The following is a 24,670-nucleotide window of genomic DNA, read 5'->3' as shown; positions in this document are numbered from 1 at the left end:
CGCTTTCGACGGGGCCAGGTCTCCCGTGGCCATCAGAAATCCGTTTCGCGTCCTAGGAAGAAGGCGCACCAGAGAAGACAGCTCGAAGAATCACACGGATGCTTCGACCGTCTCATTGGCTAGGCGCGTATACAAACGACTACGAATATCCGCGCGGCACAGTTCGGCTCGTTTGGTCGCGTCCCTCTCTGGCATAGGTTTCTCTCTCCGTCGCTCGCGACGGGCTCTCTCGATTACGCTCTCGGTGTGTACATGGGATTTAATGGTATAGTCATGCGACGTCGACGGCTGCGGCCGGCTCTCTTTCTCTCTACGGGGCGATATATAGCGCTGTACATAGAGGCGGACGGGTATTAGTGGGCAGAGCAAGGCGCGCGCACACACAGAGGAGCGTAACCTTTCCTTGACCCGCATACTGAACGGCTCTGCCGAGGCTCGAACCGTGGGAACACTACTCGACGACTCGTCTCCCCACTCTCCTTCGAATTCTACCTCCTCTCCTGTCTCTCTTGGCTAAGGCTCTTCCTCCCTTCCCTCTCGGCTGTGTTCTCTCGTTTTCCTTCTCCTTCCTCGCGTTCCTCTCCCTACGGACTGGTCTCGGCTGGCTCTCGCTCATTCTATTTCTGCCTCCCCTCTCTCTTCACCCTTTCTCTCTGTGTGCGCCCGCGCGGCTGTGTTAATACGTACATATGTACGTACACACCTCTTTCTTTGCTTCCCTCTGTCTTCCTCGGATCCCCGCTCCTGTTCCATCGTTTTCTTTCGACCTCTTTGTCCTTCCTGCGCGAGTGTAACCCCCTTGGACATAATGGCCGACCACCATATCCTCCTCGTTTCCCTCCCTCCCTCCCACCCTCCCGGTCGCTGGATCCAGCTCCTTTCTACCTTCTTCATCTCCGCGCGGCCTTTATCCACCTTTGCGTATCCTCTGTCGCGGCGAGCCTTTCTTTTTCTGTCCGTTCCGCCGGTTCTTTTCCTCCCTTTGCTGCCCGCCCGGTCCCTCTTCTTCCTCCCGCTCGCGAGTTCCTTCTTGGAAATTCTTTCGGGAGACGAGTCTTTTCGCGAAGGGGTTCGTTCCGACTTTTATCGACCGCGAGATTGATCGCGATGCGTCCACCATCTTTGCCTTCCACTCTCTCTCTCTCTTTTCTTTTTATTTTTTGTTTATTTTATTTTTTTTTATTTTTTCTCTCATCCCTCCCCCGTCAGTTCTCGGATCGTTTTCTCGCAGGGATCGATTAGCGTTTAACGACCGGAATAATTAGATTCGACCGCCACTCGCCGAGAGAGTGTGTCTCGTTGCGACCGAGTCACCCGTTATAGAAGCTCGGTTACCTGGAAACGGAGAATTCCACCTCGTCCCGTCTACCTCGGCTTTATTGCGCGCCCTCTATCGCGCTCCATCATTTTTCATACGCGTTTAACGAGGTCCTTGACATTCGTCGTCGAACGCCTCCGTAGGGAGAGGGAGGAGGGGAGGGTGAGGAGATTTCTGAATCGCGGTTGCCAAGGGAAGATCCGACGAGATCCGAGCGATCTTTCGTCCGTGGCATCGATAATTAGGATTCCTTTCCCCCCGTAAAAAAAAAAAAAAGAAAAACCTTATTTTGGTACGCTGACAGAGAGACACTTTCAATTCGTTTCGCGAGATCTTTGGGAAAAGTGAACGAGGAGAGTATCTCTCCCGGATCACTTTCTCCGTCAAAGTGTTGGAAAGCGATCGTCGGTAACGAGGGACATCCTCTACTCGATGTTCCAGATGCCACAACGGCTGGAATGGAGCTTACTGCGACCAGTGCGTGAGATATCCAGGCTGCCTTCACGGTAGCTGCCAGAAGCCCTGGGAGTGCCTATGCGACGAGGGCTGGGGCGGTCTGTTCTGCAACCAGGACCTGAACTTCTGCACGAATCACAAGCCCTGCAGGAACGGCGGCACCTGCTTCAACACCGGCCAGGGCTCGTACACCTGCTCGTGCGCGCCAGGCTTCACCGGTACCGACTGCCAAACGCAGCTTTGGGACTGTCACTCGAAACCGTGCCTGAACGGCGGCTCCTGCACCATGGAGCCCTCCTACGGGAACTCCTCTAGCCAAACGGGCGCCCTCGATGTCCCGAAACCGTCCGCGGACGCGTCCACCTCGAGGCAACACCACCGCGCCGGTTACCGTTGCACCTGTCCGCCCGGTTGGCGGGGTCGTCACTGCGAGATCAGCACGAGATCCTGTCGAGATTCGCCCTGCCATCACGGCGCCAGCTGCGAGGACGACTCGCTGCGCGGTTACGTGTGCCGATGCCCGCCCGGTTACACCGGGAACGATTGCGAGTCCCAGCTCGACGAGTGCTCGCCGAATCCGTGCGGAAACGGCGGCAGCTGCACGGACATCGTGAACGGGTTCCGTTGCTCCTGTCCCGCTGGATACACCGGTGAACGCTGCGAGACGAACATCGACGACTGCCAGGGTGATCCGTGTTTGAACGGGGGTACCTGCGTGGATCTAGTGAATCAGTTCCGTTGTCAGTGCGTGCCGGGTTTCGTCGGTAGACTCTGCCAGGACAAAGTGGATTACTGTTTGGCGAAACCGTGCGCGAACGGTGGCCGTTGCATCTCCGGTACGAACGATTATCGGTGCGCATGCAAGCCCGGTTTCACCGGTAAAGACTGTAGCGTTGACGTGGACGAGTGTCGAAGCGGACCGTGCAAGAACGGCGGTAGCTGTCTGAATCGAGTGAACTCGTTCATCTGCGAATGCGCGGACGGTTGGCACGGTGACACATGCGCAGAAGAGGTGGGCAGCGGTACGGCGATCCTACCGTCTGCCGCCGCAGCGGCGAGCAGCTCACCGTCGAATACAGTCGCCGCCGTACCGGCCGTGCCGCCATCTGGTGCCAGTTATTGGTCGGGGAATCTCTCGAGGCACGTGGCGTCCGCCGAGCCGAGAGACGCTGGCCTTACCACCGAGCACGTGGTGGTGATAGCAACCCTGTCCACGGCGGTGCCCGCGTTCGTTCTCGTCGCGGCGGTCGCCGTGATGTGCATGAAGAGGCGCCAGAAGCGGGAACAGGCGAAAGCGGACGAGGAGGCCAGACTACAGAACGAACGTAACGCGGTGCACAGCAGCATGAGCAAGAGGAGCGGCGGTGTCATGGGAGGGGGCGTTGGAACAGGGGTTGGCTCGACCGGCGCCGCGAACGTCGGTATAGGAAACGTCGGGCTTCTCGGTGGCGGTGGCAGCGGAATGATCAGCGGCGGCGGTGGCGGTAGCGTGTGCACCCTGGGCACCGGGGACGCGCACATGATAAAGAACACATGGACGGCGAACAAGAGCGTGAACAACGCAGCGTCCGCCAGACAGGACGACCTCGACTCCTCGTTTCAAACCGACGTCACGCTGGACAGCACTTGCTCGGGTTACAAGCCAGAACCAGTGCTGCAGGACGGCCGAACGCGGACAACCAAGCAACTGAACACGGAGGCGGCCGCGCACAGGGCGTCGCACCTCTTCCAAAAGGAGAAGGACTGCCTGGGACTCGGTCTCGGCATAGGCGTTATGGAGAGCGCCAAGAGGTCGTCCGTGTTCGCGGGTAACGCGACGACGGACAGCTGCTGCGCGGCGGAGGCGGCGTTGCTCAAGAGGCCGCCGACCACCATCACGGAGGGGGGCGGAGGTCCACCAGGGAGCGGCGGGGGCGCCGCGGACACCGGTTGCGGGGTGTACGTTATAGACGATCACTACAGGCACGACTCGTCGCTGGCGGCGACGCTCGCGACGGAAGTGTAGTTTCGTGTCAACTGGAGCCAATCGACCAATGGACTCTGTGTTGCGTTCGTTCCTTCCCCGCGACGAAAGTGGCCGCGAGTCGCGCGCGCGCCCGAACTCCCGATTCTCTTTCGTTCGTTATCGCGTCGCACCGGCTCTCCGTTATGGGCCACCGGCGCAAGAGCAAGAGCGTGCCGTTTCTTCGCGATTCCTTTGTTTCCCCCAACCCCCCACCTCCCGTTGCGCAGGACGTCGCGCGTGAGAACGTTCCACCGGACTTTGCCAGCTGGGGAAGAAAAGAAGTTGACGCGCGCGCGTGTTCCGCTGGACGATCCTCGTCGACGCGGACGAGGGAGAACCCCTGTCCCGCGGAAGAAGATACTTTTTTTTAAGCGAGCAGCTCGACGGGAGGACAGGGAAATATATATTTATATATGTATATATATAAATATATTGGTTATATAAATATATATATATATATATATACATATACACATACGAGATGCTGTGGTGGCGGACGACGCCGCGGATATCGTCGTCCGACCCGTTCTTAGGTATTAATATTATATCATGCTCGAAGCGAAACTTTGTACAGAACTAATTTATTATTATTGTTATTTACTATTATTACTATTTGCTATTATTATTATCATTATTATAATTTTTATTATTATTATCATTATTATTATTATTATTATTATTATTCTATCGTATCCCAATTATCATTGTTCCGATAGTTCTCCATCTTCGCTACTTTTTTTTTTCTATCTTATTTCGAATAACGCGACCGAACTTCTCTCTCTCTCTTACACACATACACTCTCTGTCTTATATATATATATATATACACTCTCTACGTGGCTACGAGAGACCCGTTCGAGGATACTTGCTCGCGCGGCGGTGGTATACGTGTGGTTGTTCCCGTGGTTCAAGAGCGATAGGAGTAGAGCGTGCATGCATCGGGAGTGCGGCGTGTGTGCGTGCGTGCGTGCGTGCGTGTTCCCTCGTGTGTATATATATCTATGTATATGTATGTGCGTCCCGTCTCTTCGCGCGGGCAAGTCCTGAGAGAGTACCGAGCAACGACCAGAGGAGAGCGTTTGTATGTACCGTGCGTATATAGTTACGAGCGAGAAAGTTTACGACGAATTAGGATTCAAACGATGTCGCCCCTTCGTGAGATTTTTTCTTTTCTTTTTTCTTGTCTTTCGGATAAACGCTGTTTTCTTTTTTGACGTACGAGATATTGGTCCTTTTTTCATCCCCTCCCGCACTTGCGCCGGGACGATGTCGCGCGGACGTGGAACACGGTGGAAACGGCTTCTGGGTCGCGTCTCGTGGCAATTGGAGAACATTGCACGACCGAGCGTTACGAACCAACTTTTCCCGCCCCGGCACTTTGGGATTCTCCGTTTTCACGGCAACCCCATTTTGCCGGGTCGAGCACCACCGACACCATAGAACGATCGTTTCCTTTTTTCACTTTTATCTTCAAACATATCTCACGTCGAGAACCAACAGCGACTTTAAAGGGACGAGAAGTTGAACTTTGCTCGAATTTCGTTCCTTTAAACGTGACACGTACGGGCATCGCCCGGTCCGGAAGACGTAAGAGCCCTCCAGCCTCGACCGTGCCGCGGACAGCGTCCCCTCCCCCCTACCACTAAATACTATTACGTAGAATCGAAATTCACACGCGTTTCCTCGCGAAATCCGCCATACGATTAAGCAAGCGAACTTTTACGAACGAGTCCTTTCTTTTTTTTCCTTTTTGTAAAAAAGTATCTCGAAACGGGGAACAGGAAAGCCCCGCGAATTTTTGTAAACATCTTTTTAGAGAAGATTTTTCTCGTTTATTATTCGATCGGGCATTAATAGAGGAATCGAATTTAATCGCGAGTTCCCGTTTACCCGTACGTCTACAGTGGCCGTTTCTAGGTACATTCGAGGCTTTCCTTTTTTCCAACGTTTCGGAATCTTTTCGTAATGCGTTTCGGACGATGCGGCACATCATTCGGTAAAACATTACTCCACGATATGTATAAACAGATAAATAAATAAATAAATAAATGAATATATAAATATATAGATAGAAAAAATATATATATAAAAAGTATATATATAAATATATATATGTAAATGAGAAACCGGCGTCGTCGTCAACGGCGATTCGACGACGGGACGGGTTATTCCATGTTTTCGAAGTCGAAGTCTGCGAGAAATTGATAACTGATAAAATCACTTAGTTAATTGACTGATTTATCTCCGAACGAATTCGATTCATTCACGGTGTAATCGTCGCGAAATTCATTGAAAACGTAACTTTCAAACCACGCTGCATTTCCTTTCATTGTGTAAATCGAGCAAAAAAAAACAAAAACAAAAGATTGTTAATCGATTTTGAAAATTTTCTTGCCCACTTCGGCCGCGAAACCGCTAACAAATGACGATTATGTGTTGTTATCGCACGGTTGATGATAATTATTTATTTATATGGATGATACTGCTGAACAAACGATGATGATGATGATAATGATGATGAACGATGCTGCGCTGATGATGACGGTGATTGACACCGATACACTGCGGCGCTAGTTGTCCGATGATCAATTAACGCCGATGGTGATAAAATATGCTGATAGCGATGATCACACGACATAATGTAGAAGCGTACGATGACGATGTAACGAACAAAGATTCGATGATGTTCCTGTTAATAAATAATAATGATAATTAAATAAACGAAACGACTACCAATACACTGAGTCAGGTCACAATTTTTTCGGGTCTCGCTCTCGAGGGCAATGGAAAATCGTTTAAGGAAAAAAAAACGTAAACGAAACAAAATAAACGAACGAATAGGAGAACGAGAACGAAGGGTGGAGCGCGTATCGAAATTGTGTTTAATGGAAACGAAAAGAAAAAAAAAAAAGAAAACGAAAAACGAAGTGTGCGCCGCCGGCACGCAGCGTCGACGACGTGAATCCGAATCGATTAAACTCGTTGTATGATCGATCGATCGCGTTCGTTCAGCGGTCGACCGGCGCCGACGTTGAGAGGCTGGCTTTCGTCGACCCGTAATTAACGTGATGCACGTACGTATAAACGATTATATTATATGGAATACAATGTGTAATAAAGCTGTTGTCATTTTTTGTACTTATACTTCTTTCGACTCGATCTTGATTTTTCGACCGTGGCTGCGAGAACACCAGACAATACCACCACCACCACCACCACCGGCACCATCACCACTACTACCAACTCCCTTGCCCCTACCACTGCTCCCTCCCCACTACCAGCGTTTCCCCCACTCCGCGACCCGCATAGAAATTCTCTTTCAGTCCTATGCTATCGCGAATATTCGTTCCTCTACCGTGGAATACGTCGCTTTCTTTTTTCTTTTTCCTTTTTTGTTTTGATTCTCGATAACGACTTCCCGCGTATTTTTTTTTATTTTAGCGAAATACATTCGATACGTTTTTGCGAAGAAAAGAGGAACGTATTGTACGTATTTATATATATATATATTTATATATAAAGAAACAAACACAGAGTGTAAAGATTCCTAGCGTGTCCGTGATTTTCTGTTCCATGTGTTGTAAAAAAAAAAAAAAAGAAACTGAAGACGACGTTATGATGTTATATATATATAAAGGTATAAATATATAATTACGCATACAGACGCTGCGGATCTGTATATTTGTAGTGGAAATGTACAATGATTACGATTTACGAACTTGCGATTATTATTACTATTTTTATTATTATTATTATTACTATTTTATTATTATTATTATTATTATTATCGTCAACGTGTATATACAATGAATTGTCAATATAATGATGTCACGCGAACGACAGTGAACGATTAATAATGATACAATTAAAAGAAATTTCGTGTCCTTGAATTTCGGCCCCCTTCTCTTCGCATTCTTCGCTAGGACTGATAACGCAATCGGTGATAAGTCGAATTACGAGCGAATGAACGCCGTGGTGATAAAAATCGCATTTGTTTTTTTTTAGGGGGGATTTTTTATAATCGACACCAGTAATTTTGTGCTATGAAATTTATGTTTTGTGCTTTTTTCGTAGTTAATTTTATTATCGTTTTTGTAGATAAACAACGAAATCAAATTAAAAAGCATTAAAGTCTAGTACGGTGTCCTATATCAGTCGTATATCTCTCAAAGTGATTGTTCGCGAGGTCATTTGAATTACTAAATATCTAAGGGACGAGATGCGGCCAAAATCGTTAAAATTAACTTTAAAAAATTAATCTTGAAAAATCTAATCTCATTGAAAGTAACAAAAAATTTTATTGGGTTAGAATATTCTCTATCACACCCCGTGTAATAAGAATGTTTAAAAACAAAAAATAGTTCGTCTATGAAACAATAGTTTTAAATATTCAGTTCCATTAATGAAAAAGATTGCATTTAAATACACAGTGAATCGATTCTATAAAATAAATTTTACAAAATAATTAAAGATATAATGTAAAAAAAGCAGAAGGAGTAACAAAAAATCGGACTCAGGAATGTTTGAAAAAGTCACTTCAAAATTTAAACGACAACTGAAACGAGGACTGAAAATTTGCTCGAAAACATCGTGGAGAATATATTAAATATTTTATTCGATTCGAGAAAACGAAATAATATTTCATTTTGTAGGGAATCCGATGTATATATTTTTATTAAAATTTTCGTCCTCGTAACCCGTCTATTATTGCACTTAAAAAGGAAATATTGCTAAAAACCAGTACCGAGAGTGCTCGGAGGGTGCAACGCGCAGAGAGAAACTGAACCACGTTCCAGGAGTTACGCAATGCACGCTGAATCCTTAAAGGACGTTCGCGACTGGGCTGGCTGATTTCCGCAGAGGAGCCCCGCTTACGAAGGCAAGACACGGATGCATCGCGACAAAGTAGCCGCGAACGTGGCCGTTTGTGGGAACAGTCGAGGAAAGAAAGGTCCGGCTCGATGGAGGAAATCGCATCTTCTCGGAATGACGTCAGATAGCGCTGATAAGCGACCGACGATTTTATATAATCGCGAACCATGGTCGTGCCATGGAATTAGAATTCAGGGAATCGCGACGGTCGTTCCGCTCTTGGAATAAATGGTTTACGATAACGATAACGTCAACCTTGCGCCCGTGTTATGGGAAACTGATAACCGTGACGACACGATTTGAATTTCAGTCGGTCAATTAGCCACGCGAAATGGTGGAATTAAATTTTCGAGGTTAGTCGGTTTTCACGATGAACGAAATTACCATTGGACTTTACGGTGCAACTTGGTTTTATTTATCGACACCACTTTACAATGAGAACCCTATCGTAGGTTCCATACCTTAGTGACCTCTTCAGGAGTAATTTTGCAATCGTGTCGTACGCATGGTTACGGTTGATCACGCGTGTCCCTTTAGTAAAAAATTTCTTGGAAATAGTTCGTAAAATGATCGGTGTTATCGTACGATCGGTTTTCACTTACCAACGACTTTGTTTTGTCACTTGCAATATTACATACACTGTTGTAAAATTACTCCCGTTAAGGTCCCAGAAGTGTAGATTAATTAATAACGCAGTGCACAGGAATTATCGCTTTTCGGAGAAAATTATTCTATTTTTGTTTAAGAGGATGAAGGATGGTTTATATGCAAAGGATTGGCAGCGAAATTGGGTTCTACGGATATGAATTTAATAGATCCGGTCCCCGCGCATAATCCTCTCCGCAAAGCTGGATTTCAGTAGAAACGAGGCTTTGGTCGCGAGAGTAAATCCAAATGACTTCGACGGATGAAGGTCCGGTATGCATGGAAATTCCGCGAGCGAAATTTTCAAACGACTTTAATAAACGCTTACACAGTATGCGCGGAAGACCTCTTAATATACGAGCGGTCTCTAAAACGGTGAAATTTTGTGTTAATAACAACCATTCGCAAGATACGCAAATAACGTCATTCGATATTATCATTAAACAGTAATTACACTCCGCTATCGATTTATTCCAGCGCAAATGATGGGCGTAGACATACGCTCATATCCATCAAACGTTGATCAATATTTATGATGGTGTTATTAGATTTTACCTTCTCGTTATTATCTCTTCTTGAATATTGATTCGAAAGAGCGTGGAAGATATTTATCTACAGCGAGCGTCCATCATTATTATTCATTGGTAAAATAATAATGCTGAAAATCCAACAGCCATTAATGTCTGGTTTACTTACTAATTTATTTATTTACAGATCGAATTGCATCGATCGTTTCGCAGCTGGTGATCGAATGTTTCGAGTATACCGGAACGCCATCTCTATTGTATCAATTCTCCGCAGCGTGTCGTCGAGAACCGAGTTGCGATTCCACGGAGCACGGTTTCAGAAGATATTATACACGTATAGCGATACAAGCAGAAGCCCGGGAACCTCGTGAAAGTCGTCGGGACCGAAGCAACATCGGCCGGGCAACCCACGACTCATCGTGTCGTTATATACGCGCCGGTTATTACCTGCAGCTTCTCCGCTGCAAACCCATTACGATTGCCGTGGCATTCTTCTTGTCTATGCGAATCCCCCCCCCCCCCCCCTCCTGCGACTCTCCCCACCGACCCACACCCCGACAGGCCCATCTTATTCTTTTCCACCTTTCCTCTCTAGTTAATTAACATTTTTCCCGTCGACATTTTTTCACTAATTTCACCGCTAGATTTTTTCATCGATGTACTTTTCCTTCTACGCGTTTACAGCCGTTCGAGGCTAATAAGATATCGTGGAATATTTGCGTGTATACATACATATGTAGATACTCGAGAGCTACTCGAAACGCACGAATGATTGCGCGATGATCGCACGGATCGATGTTTTCTCGTCCTCGATCGTCCGCTGTCCGACTTTGTTTACGTTTCGTCCAGTTTCATTCGGAGGTTAGGAGTCGAACGATCGATAACTTTGTAGGTCGCGATACTTCGCCGAATCGATCGAAATGCATATGTATATCGATTTCCTGGTAGAAGCAGACGACAAATCAGTTTCGACGGAAATGTAACCCGTATAGGTTACTGCGTACGATTCTAACCTGTTCGATTCAATTCAAATCGGTATATTATTGCACACCGGACAGTTTATCGAAGCAAACATCGCTTCGAATTTGTTGTGAACGATTATCGAGCAGATTTGTAACGTTATGAACAAAATCTAGTTGCGAAACGGTGTGTATACGCGAACTAGTTTCCTCGAAGAAGTTTTCATCCATCTGTCTGGAATGGAATATCGCCTCGAATCTGGGAAAGCAACGGGGCGAAAGTGTTGAATGGTCGGAAGGGGATCGGCGGCCAGACGAAATCTGTCGCAATCGATCAGAGATAGCATTTGGACGCGGCCCGTCGTGCTCCAACGATCCCGAAATTCGCACGTCGTTTCGACGTCGTGTTTCACCACAGGAAACTCGACGCCACCATTCGTCGCGTCGACGATGATCGGATGCGACGAAATGGAAAATTGTTCTTGTCCGTCACGACGAGCTGAGATGAAAAAAATGCAACCCTCTGTGGACAACGTCAAGTTTAACGAAAACAGGTATGTACCGTTGAAATATAAAAACGTTAATTCATATACATATATTTTCTCCAATGGTAACTCTTGATCGACCTTTTTCAACTTTGTAACGTTTTTCATAGTTCTCAGTCTATCGTGTTTGAACGAAACAGTCGTGGTCGTTCGTTTCTCGTTGGAGCATTATTTGAATAGTCGTGTATAATTAATGTAAATAAATAAAATTGGGCGGTTTTATTTGTTCGATCAACGATTTTTTATCTTCGAAAGTTGAAACACAAAGTTTCGACCTTTATAAGTTTTGCTAGATTCAATTACTGGCAAGGACGGACATAAGCTATTACATATTTTTTCTTCTTTTTTTTTTAATTTTAAATGTAAACTTTAAATATAATATATAAAGATGTACTGTATACTTATATTTAATATGTGTACACTATAATTTATATTTTTGCAATTTTTGTTAATTTAAAAAAATATTTTTATGGCTTTCCTCGTTAAGTTACACGCGAAGGAAGAAATATAGATTATGTAATCAATTAGATCAACAATAAAAAGTCGCTGACCAACGAACGTTAGTTGGGCGGTGGTAGCGTCGGACGGAATGTTAGTAATATTTTAATCGTGTTACATAACCGTAATCGTTTCAAATTTCGTATGGGTTTCACCGCGAAACAAAAACATACTCGGTTCAACGATGTTAGTTACAACGTTGTCACGTTTACGGCCTATTCCGATTCGCGAACGGTGACGTTCTTCTTCGAACTATTTTATTTAAGTCCGTGCTCGGCTAACGAATACCAACCGGTGTACCGAAACAATTACCATAAACGTGAAACCTTTGTTGCCATAAGTAATACTATAAAGGAACTGTCGAAGCGCTCGATACAGTAAAGGAATCGTCGAAGAGCCGATTCTCTTACAGATGCACCTACGATTTGCACGAACAGGCGTGTAGAAGTGCACGCGGCCGAACGATACACGCTTGCACGTGCACACCTACGTTACGTACACACGCGTGTCTCTCGACGTCGTCTTTCGAGAGACTTTCACTTGCCCTCCGGTTCGGTGTATCGGCGTGCAGAGTTTACAGCCACGTGAGACGGCGTTAAGGATCTTCTTCCTCCTCCCCCTTCCATTTTCTGAGCTTGATCCGCTCCTTCCTCGATGGATCGTCGTGAATATCGAGCTCGTATACCGGCCACGACTCGCAACTTTTCCACGTATGTATGTATCGTCGACCGTGGTTTCGTTCGCGCAGATCTCCAATCCTTCCGGTACGGCCATAAATTGACAATGCGATGCCTAGTGGCGTTTAGGGGAAACATCAACGCTGCAACGTCGAATTGAGAAAACGTTACGATTTACCCAGCGTCCCCTAGTCTCACCGAAGCGATTGTGCTTCTATCGGATTACCGTACACGTTCTGAATTGTGCGCGTTAATTGTGGAAACTGTTCGGGATTATTGAATAATAACTCGTGTATCGTAATTATCGGACATCGGATCGAGTAAATAAATCAATTCGCGATTAAACGATTAGAATAATAGAGACGCGATATTTTCTACGTTTACGGTATGGATATTTTTTCGACTCGCAGCAGTGCTCATTCATCGCCGAGTTTACGGAATAACTTAATGACGTTGTCTAACTGTAACGGGTATTCTATTTTTTTCCCTATTATGCTGCCCGTCTGTTTATCGGGCCATCTGCGTATTTATCTTCCCATTTCTCTCCTTCTCGCGTTCTCCGTAGAAATACGAGCGTTGGCCTTTCGACTTTTCCAATGCGTGCACACAGTGTGTTCCACACGTCCGTTACGTTTGTTATCTTGAAACGCATGCGGTGTCACAACCGCCAGAAATGCACTTTTCGCGTTATTTTTTCATCGTAATTTCTACGAATCGTAACTTTCGAACTTCGAGAGAACGATAGTCGCGCTCATGGAGCATCGTGAAAACATTGCTGCAAACAACCGAGTTCTACCATCTTCTAAATCAGTGGTGGACAACTTGTGACTTCTGATTCGACGACAAGTTAAATTACGTATTGAAATCATACTTTAAGTGAGAAGCATACGAAACGGGGCTTTTTTATTTGCACTGTCCGTTGTTTATTTCATTGCTTATTCAAATCATGAATTTTAATATTGTTTTCGAAACGACGGAATATAAGAATATCACCCGATATAGTAAAATGTGCCTTTTATAAAAAGGATTTTGGTTCTTACGAATATGTTTTAACATCGTGCTATACGGTAAAGAAAAATATACGGTTTTTTTTTGTGTTCACCTCGTCAGGGACGAATTATTTGATTTGAAATAAATAAAAAGTGATCGTGACATTTATCAATCTCGCAACGATATTGACGTGGAATATCCTTGTAAAATCTAATTATGAATATTTATTCGCAATTTTAGTGGTTCCTTTCACGTCACGATATTTAAAATCATTGAAAACTTAAAACTACACATACGTGACTGTTCTCGGAAATGTTGAACGAAGAATTCTTACTCTTTCCACTCGAAAGTTAGCGGACCCTTGTTTCTTTTATAAAATACAATAAAAGTGTCGGTAAGGTTATCTATTTATTAAACGACTAAATCATTTCCCCGTAAACCGTATAGTTTATACAAACGACAGTGATACATGCGATAGTAAAAATAACAAAAATTACGACTAGGTCAAAGTATCGGTAGAAAAGTGATCGTAATTGATTTAAAAACGCGGAGAGGACAGACGAAAAGAGGTTAGGTCAAAGGTGGCGATCATTCGACCACGTTGGTCGAACAATTCGGGACGTGCGCGTGTGGACGATTGGTGGATCGATTTAGGAGTGAAAAAAAGTGAATGAAGACCAAATTATGTTAAATGCAACGTCGAGTGCGGTATCGAGGCACCGGGGTCTGTACTTAATATGGATATACATATCGCGGTACCGTTAAGGTTGGCTTTCGTTAATGAAAAAAAGGTACGTACTTAACTCGGCCGGCTTCCAGGTAAATCGAACAAAGCGCGAGTAAATCTCGATGGAAACGCGCCGAAAACATCGGCGTGGCCGCTTCCGGCCGGTTCCAGGTTCCCTTTCCAGGTGCATCGCGACGTTGCACCTCGGTGCACCGGGTCAAACGAGAGCATTCGGCGAGGAAAGAGGACAAGCTCTCGCTGGCTGGGGGATGTGCGCGGAGAGGCGGTTCCGGGGGAAAAAAATTAATTGGGCGGATGTAATCCGATCGATTCCCACGATTCGACTATGCGCCGGGTTTACACGCGGTGTACAACGCGCGATACGTACGAATCGATCCGGTCCATTATCGTCGATAACCGGTGCTCGGACCGCTATACGCTTCTGCCGGTTCTTTTCAGCGAACGAGCGATTACTTCTTTTTCGATGGCCGACGGACATCCGCGTCCTTCGGAATTTTGTTTCGTGTTCGCCGGGGGAATTAGGGAGTGGTCTGGGCAACATTTTCGTTTTCCTTTTTAATAATAACCAACCCTTGTACACTTGTAAAAATCATTAGAAGAGAATTCGGGGTGGGGGGATACCGATCGCTTAATTCGATGATGGTTGGCTGGGAAAGTGTAAAGTGGTGGGGAGTGTGGCATATGAAATTTATTTTGAAAAATTTTTTTTTTAAATTATTTTCGAAAGAATTGTTTCTTAATTTATTTTGAAAGAATTTTTTTTTTAAAGAATTTTTAAATTAATTTTGAAAGAATTTTTTAAAAATTATTTACTGAAAAAGAAATATGAAAAAATGTCTCCAGTTCGAATAATATTTTTCTTAGTAGTATCTCTTTTAAAATGCCTTCCAAATTTTCAAGTTACGTATGCATAATTTAAAAAGAAATGTTTGAAAAATAAATTTAATCTATTCCAAAAAAAGAAAATTAAAAAATTTTAAGTTTCATTATTCGTTGATTGTGCAAATAATTAAATATATAAAATTGTTTTGTATAAACGCGAACCAATTTATTTTTTCAAACCGTGATTATGCTTTGTTAGCGAATTCCACGACGTCGTTGCCTCGAGATTGGTACACACCTACCAGCGGATTTCCGTTTTCGAGTTGCCCAATACGAGCTTAATGTACCTACGATATTACAGCGCGCCTAACCGCCTAAATCGTCGATCACTTTCCCATTTCTAAGCCCGACGATGCGAGCGTGCATCGATTCGACCCTAATAACCGGAATAATTCCAGCCACCTCGTGAAAGCGAGCACCTAATGCTCCCATTTATTGGACGGAATTTTTTTCTGCCCCGAGCAACGCGCGCTTTTATGCCAGAAAGCACCGCCGCGCGCACAAAGCGAACGAGTCCAACGTGGAGCATTTCCCGTGAGTCGTAGAGACGAAAGTGGAGGCACTGTTCGAAAAATTTCTGGATAAACACTGTTTTGTTTGAATATTTTCTTCGGATAATCATTGCTGGTTATTATATAGATGAATATATTTATCTGAATGTTTTCTCGTAAAACTTGGTTCTCGAGTGATCCACGCTCGTTCCACGAGTGTTAACCACGGGCAAACATTAATGTAAACGTCGGTAGTCCTTTTGGACGAAATACAGATAAAAGTGCTAGCCAAGCTCCGGCAGACAGGACACAGCGTGTCGCGCGACGCACGAGTCATCCTTCACTGGCGCAGTGCGCCGGTCTTCTGCGCATAACGGATAATTAGAGAGCCGCGCGTTTCGCGAATTTCCTCGCCTCCGCGCGATAGATACTAGAACGCCGGCACGTCTCGCCGTGCATACTCACGTGGCGCCAATACGAGCTTCGCGAGCTTAATTATAGTCGCTCGATTAGAATGCACCGGCAAGAGAATCGCCGGCCGCGGTCGCTCGACGAGGTACAAGTGCAACGGTGCACCTTACCTTTCCTTTTGCGTTCGTACCTCTCGCCTCGCGTTTCACGAGACCGAGCGACAATGATCTCACCGACGCCGCGGTGGCGAAATGTTGCGAAGATAACGAGGAATACGCGTCTCGGTGGCGTGCGTGTAATGAGAAGGGAACAGGGGATAATAGTGAGGGGCATGGTTAACTTTATTCGCAAAAAAAAAATAGAAAAGAAAAGAAAAGAAAAATGTATACAGTGTTTTTATTTTATTTTTTTACTCGTGTATTATAAATAACTGTCGCGCGTGGAAACTTTACTTACCTTTCCGGATAATTTTATCCGCTCTCACGGCTCTAGCGCGAAGAAATATGGTAGCGCGTAAGAGCGCTCGTAATAGAGTTTTACGTTCATACTTAATTGGAAGCATAATGCGAAATAAACGTTGCTGTTATTATTCACTCGTTATCCGTTTATCCGTACACAGGATGCCTCGGTTATCGCGACGATCCTAAATATCGTAGTTTAGTTTTTCTTTTTTCTTTTTCGAGTTTCTCAAAACACGTTACCCATATATTTACATTAATTTATCGTGAAGTATGTGTTACATATTTTTATATATATATATACAGTTTATTTTATATTAAGCATTACGAATTTTAAATTATGTGTTTTTAAATAAATGTGTAAATACGTTATACATTTTTGTATATATTTATTGTTTTATTAAAGAATTTATCAGCAAGCAGGAAAATAAGTCTTTATCCTCTGTCATGGTAGTGTCAACATAGTACTGTTTTGTGTCAAATAAATAAAAAATTAACTATCGCAATATTCGAAGCATTTCAACAATAGTGTCCATCGGGTTTGATTACATTTTATTTGAAGTGAGATAACAATTAGTCATTTTGTATTTAAATAATTTTTAAATATCCAGAACTCCCTCCGTAGGGCAACCATAACCGGAACCCTCGATGTTCCTCTTTACAGATCAATCCTCGCCACTTAACCTTCCCTGCCCAGTGCATAGTTAATACACGCGCACGCAGAACGTAACTTCGTACCAGAAATAATTAAAAATAACCATTTCAATAATTTCAAATAATATCTCCTACTTAACCATTATTATTAAATAATACTCGCAACATTCCCTTATTTTTCTTACCATAAAAATCGAAATTCGTATCCTGTACATTAATTCGCTCGAATTACAATATTTCTTTAAATATTAACCGGAACTTTACTCCCCGGATCGGATGAATAATGCGCCACCGGGTTAACCTCATGCGCTGGGAATTAATTGGCAGAAGCCCGTGACTAACTCGTCCGAAGCGAGCTTTTAGCAATTTCTATTAAAGTTATGATTAGATCGCGTGTAAAAAATGCATATAATCGCACCATTTAGGTAAATACAAATAAGATTTACAACGGTTTAAAGCATTACAAGAAGCATACAACAAGTGACGTGTACAGCGCGAGAGGTTAGGCCATTCCGCGCGATCGTCTCCGATCCACATCTTCGGTGCGGTCCCGAAACGAGAACTGCCGTCGGCTCACCGCGTCGTGAAACGGTCCACCGACGACCGGATCGATTTTCAACGATTCGTACGCGCTCGGGAGCCGCGAAGCGTCGTCGGTCCAGCGACGAATGACCGATCGTCGGTGGGTCCGCGGCGAATAGGCGCAGTCCCGCCGGCCTAGGGGGTGGGGGGCGCAGTTCCGGCAACGTAACGATCCTTTTCGTTCGGACGATCCTATTTCGCCGCTCACTCGCTCTATTCCGCTCGATTCTTTCTGACATTTGGAACTCTCCGGTTTCTACACACCTTCGCACGCAGGTATGCAGAGAGAGCACACCCCCTCCCCTCCCTCCCTTCCCTCCCACCGTGCTCCCCACCACTCTCTCTCGTGCACCTACTCCGCGGCGCGCTGCATGCCCTCCCCTTTCGTGTCGTACGTTTAAGTGATCGAACCTTAACGGTCTACCGGCGCCGCAGCCGGCTTTACCTAGATTCTAAACGTACGTACGGGTACGCTTCGAGCGGGAGAAACGGAGACGGGAGAGGAAGAGTGGATACTACCGGCAGGGGTCAACTCTCCGAGACCCTTCGCCGCGTTCTTCCCGTCGGTAGGATGTGCGCGCACGCGGGTTGATATCCTTTGACCTTACCGGTACATGGAAACGAGGATTTCGATTCGATTCTGTTGCGCGCGTCCCGTCTGCGTTGCGCGCGCTTTTCGCGTAATCGAACGCTCGTTTTTATTTCGCTCACGGTGCGGGCTCATTTCGTCGTTTCTTCGTCCACTGCACAGGGTGTACTTTGTCCCGAGCAACTCGATAGCTCGGTTAGTTTCAATGGTGTTGAAAGTATACCGATAGGCAGGAAGAAATTGTAGTTTTCGAGGGAACGAATGTATATACGATTGACAATTTTTGTACCTTGAAATAGCGTAACTTTGGCTCGACTGGCTTTCTTGTAAGGCTCTAAATAATTAGAAAAATTCAAGATGGACAAAGTTTTTGCCTTATCGTGTACACATGTATAATGAAAAATCATTGTATAATATAAGAAGAAAAGTTATTAACCTCAATTTATTTGTATCGCAAAGACAATGTATACACGATAAAAAATATTTTAGAAATGTGTTTTAAATTAAACCATTTAATTTTTCTTTTATTAAATTATAGAAAACGTTAAGACGACATTACTTTTATTTGTAAAATACTAAATTTACAGCAATGGAGGTACCATATGCGTAGTACCTATGCTTTCATCTCAGACTAGTTTAATTTTGAATAAAGTAAACATAAACATGGAACTATCCTTGGAAACCAGGTCACTTTACAGTGGATGTTCAAAATGTACCGAGAAGCTTTGGTCAAACAGTGACCAAAGCGTGGTGAAAAAATAACAGTGGTTACTCGAGAATTTTCCATTTTTATGCTTACACTATTCAAAAGTAGATCCAGCTGGAAACAAATGCTACACATACGTAGTACTTCTATTGTTGTAAGCTCAGTATTGAATAAATAAAAGTATCATATTTTATACTCGTTGAATTCGTCTTAATGTTCCCTATAATATAATGAAAAAAATTATACGAATTGATTTAAAAAACTCAAGGTGACCAATTCACTATGAAACAAATATTTTCTATACAGAAAAATGTAACTGTTAAAGTGAACACCCTGTAGATGACTCGTTTATCTCGACTAACCCGATATATTGAAGTCGGTTTTTTTTTCGACAAAAGGAATATTTATGATCGATAACTTTCTATCAATATTATTTTCTCCTTCGAGCTTTCAATGTCGTCGAAATTATTTTCTCAGGAAAATAAAAAATTTCTTTATCTTGAATTCTATCTTATTGTAAATTTACACTTTCGTGTATCGATTTTTACTCTTATTTTGAGTCTAAGATACAATGAATATAATTAGATGGGTATACGTTGACTTGGACAACTGGGACTGTACCTATCAGTGATTATCTTTTTGATAGACACCCTGTATATACCAAACTTGCACACGTCAACATAATTTCCACGAACCAATTTCCCAATTCTCGAATCTGTCGATGACAAATACATATTGATAAAAGACTGATTCTCTACCTTTTGGTAGCCCATCTTTGTGGACACCCTGTATACACCAAACCTGTATGTTTCAACCCAATTCCCACCGACCAATCTCGCAATAACAAAGATATTAATAAGATGCTGTTTTCTACCTTCAGGAGGTCCGTTTATCACCTTCTTGATGGACACCCTATATAGGGTGTTTCTTTTATCTCGACACGGTAGAATGTCTCACGAGCAACCGATGATATCGAGAAAATATTTGTACAAATATTTATGTAATATTTTTTTCTGTATCGAACAAATTTTTTTCTTTTGAAAATATTTTCGATAACTTCGGCTTTACGTAGGATGTTGAGATTAAAGAAACACCCTGTACGTAGCAGAACTCACTGTTATATCGTTGTCGATGAATCTAAGATTAAAATATGCAGTCAAGATCGAACTTGCATTTTCTTTGGGTATAATTACATAAATTTGTATTTACGTTACAATTAATTAATAATTTAATTAATTCTTATCCTTTTGTTGATTGCTTTAAACAGTTGCCGCGTTTTTTTTTAAATTTATAACTTACACTCACTATAATTCATAATACTCCCCCTTTTCCTCGTATTCTAATGTATCTTATTGTTTAAAATAATAAGTGATTCCATATAATAAATAAATAAGTAAATTTTGCGGTAGAGTTTGCTTTTAAAAATTTCTCTCTTCGTATTCTTATGTATCGAATCTATATTGTTTAAACTAATAAGTTATACCGTATAATAAATAAATAAATAAATAAATTTTGCGGTAAAGTTTGCTTTTAAGAATTCATGATTTATATTCAATCAATATTATTCTCTTTTCTTTTCGTATTCCAATATATCTAATTGTTTAAACTAATAAGTGATTCCATATAATAAATAAATAAATAAATTTTGCGGTAGAGTTTGTTTTTAAGAATACATAATTCATATTCAATCAATACTATTCTCTTTTCTCTTCGTATTCTAATGTATCTTATTGTTTAAACTAATAATTTATTCCATATAATAAATAAATAAATAAATTTTGCGGTAGAGTTTGTTTTTAAGAATACATAATTTATATTCAATCAATACTATTCTCTTTTCTCTTCGTATTCTAATGTATCTTATTGTTTAAACTAATAATTGATTCCATATAATAAATAAATAAATAAACGAACAAATTTTGTTGTCACAGCGGTAAAGTTGGCCTGATAGGTCCGATAGATTCGCCGGAAATTGTTTACCCGTAGGCAAACGTAATTTGCGGTGTAAGAATTCGCGTTGGCTCGGATCGCAATGTATCCTGGCGTATAATTTAGATTGTTTTCAGCATTCCGGTTTTTGCACGCCGCGAACACTGTCACGGAGATTGGCTGGCAAGGGGTCAAGTATAGTGGATGCCCGAGGATTTTTCGCGGTGGGGGATGCGTGTACGCGGGGCATGCAGGTGATATCCTTTGACCTCACTGGGTACCAAACAGGCTCTAATGCGGGCTCGACTTTGGAATCGAACTTGTAACTCCGGACAGACTTTATATACTCTCGCCTCGCGCGCTCCGAACCGTTATTCTCGCGCTATTTTCGAAGCCGATTTAACCCTGTACCGCGCAACGACGCCATGTTCGTATCGACACAGTTTTGCACCAACAAACTATAATACAAATAGCTCTCATCGGGTCGACAGTGATTCATATTTAACGATATGCCACGTGTAACGTATCGTGCAAACGCTCGATGTTTGTTTAAACGGTAAATTATAGAATAAATTGAACATAATTTTTTAATGACTAATTTTTTCAATTCTCCGCAATTCTGTTTAGAAAAAGTGACGAAAACGTAGGGAAAATTGTGAAAAAGATTATTTATAATTTTATTCGTATTTGAAAGAAAAATTATTTTTAACTTTTTTTAATAATTAAAAACAACGTCTGTCTTTACCAACACAGTAATTACACTTTCCACGTGTTGGTGACAGTAAAGAAATTAGACGTTGAAGTAAAATACATCTCGATACAATTAATCAGGCTAGAGAAATGTACATCGTAACAAATGTTAGGTTATGTAGTTTTTTAGTAGAGAACAAAATTTCACCCTCGTGGATAGAATATTGGTCCTGCACTCGACCTGTTACTATATATTTTTTTTTTTATCCATTTACGCTAATAAAGTAAAGAATTGCAATATCAAATTATTTATCGCAAGTTCTAATATTTTTAATAGAAGACTTAAAATCCGTTTGTTAATAAGTAAAATTGTGGTTCGTGGCCCTCTGGTGGGCTACTGCGTCAAACCGATGTGACTGCGCAATTTTCTCGAAAATTTGCATCACGACCTATAGTTTCTTTTGCTTGTACCGAGTATAATGCTGGATTCACAATTGGAGCGAATTTTATCCGCGGAGCGATGCGACTGGAAAGCAATATTCTGTGAGAACAATTTTCAGTCGACTTTATTTTTATTTATTACTTGTTCAAGGCTGGCCATAACCGCGATGCCAACTTATTCCGCAATGTTACACTTCAGGCCGGTATTTGAGGTTTCTCTTCCGATGGGAAAATATAATCTATCAGCAAGGGAGGGGTTATGGGTTGGGCCAGTTGGCCCATCGAGGAATGCGCTTTGTCCAAGTGAACTTGTGGTCAGAAAAGATTGAGAACCGCTGCGTTAGACAATGATAATTAAAGCTGACAACTCGTTAATCTTCGGCTGGAGGATCCAATTTTAGCTTTCTATCTCCGGACTTCTGTTGGGGCTAGTCAGTTTTTACGGTTTCACAAGGTTAAAATTGAGGTTAGGTTCGACAATAACGTTTCAATCGCACCTCGCGTCTTTGCACATTTTATTTCCTTGCATCCGATCTCTGACAATAAATGGGCAATAAAAACTCAAAATACACTCAAATCGTATTAAATAAAATAAACTTCGTTTCACCGATTCACAATTGTTTGGCATATACAGGGTGTCGCTTATGCGATTTAACATAAACAAACTTTTTATTCATAAATTTTAGAAATATATGTCGTTTAGGGAAGAAAGTAGAAAAAATATTTATTTGATAGTTAAAAAGGATCATTATTTACGATATGCAAAGTTTGTCAACATTTCCATTTTAGTAAGATAATATTGTTCAAATGGGGAGTTGAGTATCATTACGAGGTGTATCTTATAGTTCAATGACGGATGTGAAAAAAAAATATTTAATCTAGATAATTTTTTCTATTAATAAATTCATCATCGAAGTTTAATAATACTACTTATCCAGGGCGTAAAAATTTTATTTTTATTTTCAGGAAGAGGAGAACCTATTATAAAGTTTGAAAACCTCTGCTCTACAGAATTTAATTATACCTGAATTATATTTTTTTAATGGAAATATCGGTCCTGATCCTCACCGATTTTAATCAAATTTGGGAAGTTTATATAAAATAGTAGTCGAATTTATAGCTGTAGATGACTAACAGATGAGAAAAATAAACGTGAAATTTATTAGTCTACTCATACAGTAGAGCGTCTCGAACAACGGTAACTATGTCGTAGTAGCAAGCGGAGCTGGTAATATTTTGACACGAGATCTTCGTGGTGTAATATACACATATGTTCTCATTGTTTCTCGGACGAATTTCACTCAAATTCCTATGCTTGCCGCTACCCCACTTTTACTGTTAGGAGACTTTCTACTTTTCGAGTAGTCTAAGCGATTTTTCCAAACTTTAGGCAAGCGTAGTTGGCCTAAATTCGCCGTAGAAAAAATGAAAACATAACCCTACGTTACACCACGGAAAGTCTCGCGTCAAAATATTGCACAGTCTGCTACGCTCGCCACCGCGCTACAGTTACCAGTCGGGACACTGTTACGCGAGTGGACTGTGCAATTCTTCCAAACGTTACATTTATATCTTTTCCGTGCGCCTACGAGATTTCATTAAAATCGACGAAAATCGATTCTGACGTTCCTCTTGTTAATAAAATGTACCATTGTCGATGAAGTAGTGGATTTTTCTTCGATAGAAAGAAACATGCTCGTAAGAGAACAGGAGCGAAACTGGATAGACGAGAGAATAATCCTGGTCGTCGACTGGATGAAACGACGCAAAGGGATATACGATGCAGCGAGGCACGGCACGGTACGGCACGGTACGTTCACCAATGACCGAGTGGCACGGATCTTCTTCCATCCTTTCCTCTCTTCTCTCATCTCCGCGTCGTGCAAACACTCTCTGTACACACGTCTCTGTCTCTCCGCGTGTGTATGCGCGCGCACGTGTGTCTCTCTACGAACGAGCGTGCGACCATGTGTACTTAGATCCGCCGCGAACCTATCTCCCTTCGAATGCAAGGCTTGAATATTTCCAGCGGCTCTCTTTGCCGGTAGGTATTAATAGTCCTTACTTTGAGGATGATATCAGTGCTGCTTACCGGTGAATGATTTTCACAGGCAGGCCAGGAGTCATCGACGTTTTTAATTCCACTTGGCTAGTCGCTGCCAGATCGATACCGGCTTAAAAATAATTTCGTTTCGTCCCGTATGGTCGAATGCGCTCATTAGGTTATGACTTTGTGACACACGAGACGTTTTCCTTGGGTTTCGAATTGGTTCACTCGACGAAGCAACTTTCGAATCGTGGTGCTCTTGTTAGTATATTCGTGGTTCTAATTCCGTTGTTTTATTTATTTATTTATTTATTTTTTTCCATTTCGAACGCTAGCCTCTCTTCACTACCACGTGACTGTTCGACTCTCGCGAGAAGGATCCTCTGTTCTTAAGGTGGCGCCTGGGTCCGTTCGGACCCACGCGGAGACAGAGATGTTTCTATTTACGTTTTTTAGAAAGAATATAAATATTTGTATGATGACTATTTATTTATTTATTTTTTTGTGTCGATTTCTAAAAAATTGAGAGAAGTGATGGACTGTATAATAT

General features: G+C 42.7%; 2 protein-coding genes across 8 annotated transcripts in view; both read left to right on the top strand.

Moving 5' to 3' along the window:
• Positions 1 to 7,592, top strand: part of Delta (neurogenic locus protein delta) — a 59,917-nt gene extending 52,325 nt beyond the window's left edge. The window contains exon 6 of the mRNA XM_076311762.1: positions 1,760 to 7,592. Within this exon, the coding sequence (XP_076167877.1) occupies positions 1,760 to 3,779 (2,020 nt within the window). The 3' untranslated portion in view covers positions 3,780 to 7,592. The remainder of the gene's footprint in view (positions 1 to 1,759) is intronic.
• A 3,132-nt stretch (positions 7,593 to 10,724) lies between these two features.
• The window catches only part of LOC143146807 (uncharacterized), a 37,561-nt gene continuing 23,615 nt past the window's right edge, over positions 10,725 to 24,670 (top strand). For all 7 annotated transcript variants that reach the window (XM_076311456.1, XM_076311455.1, XM_076311457.1 and 4 more), the window contains exon 1: positions 10,725 to 11,336. In XM_076311456.1, the coding sequence (XP_076167571.1) occupies positions 11,071 to 11,336 (266 nt within the window). In that variant the 5' untranslated portion in view covers positions 10,725 to 11,070. The remainder of the gene's footprint in view (positions 11,337 to 24,670) is intronic.

This window comes from Ptiloglossa arizonensis, chromosome 5 (assembly GCF_051014685.1).
Source record: "Ptiloglossa arizonensis isolate GNS036 chromosome 5, iyPtiAriz1_principal, whole genome shotgun sequence".
In the NCBI taxonomy this organism is placed as follows: domain Eukaryota; kingdom Metazoa; phylum Arthropoda; class Insecta; order Hymenoptera; family Colletidae; genus Ptiloglossa; species Ptiloglossa arizonensis.
This window is presented reverse-complemented; position numbering and strand designations above follow the sequence as displayed.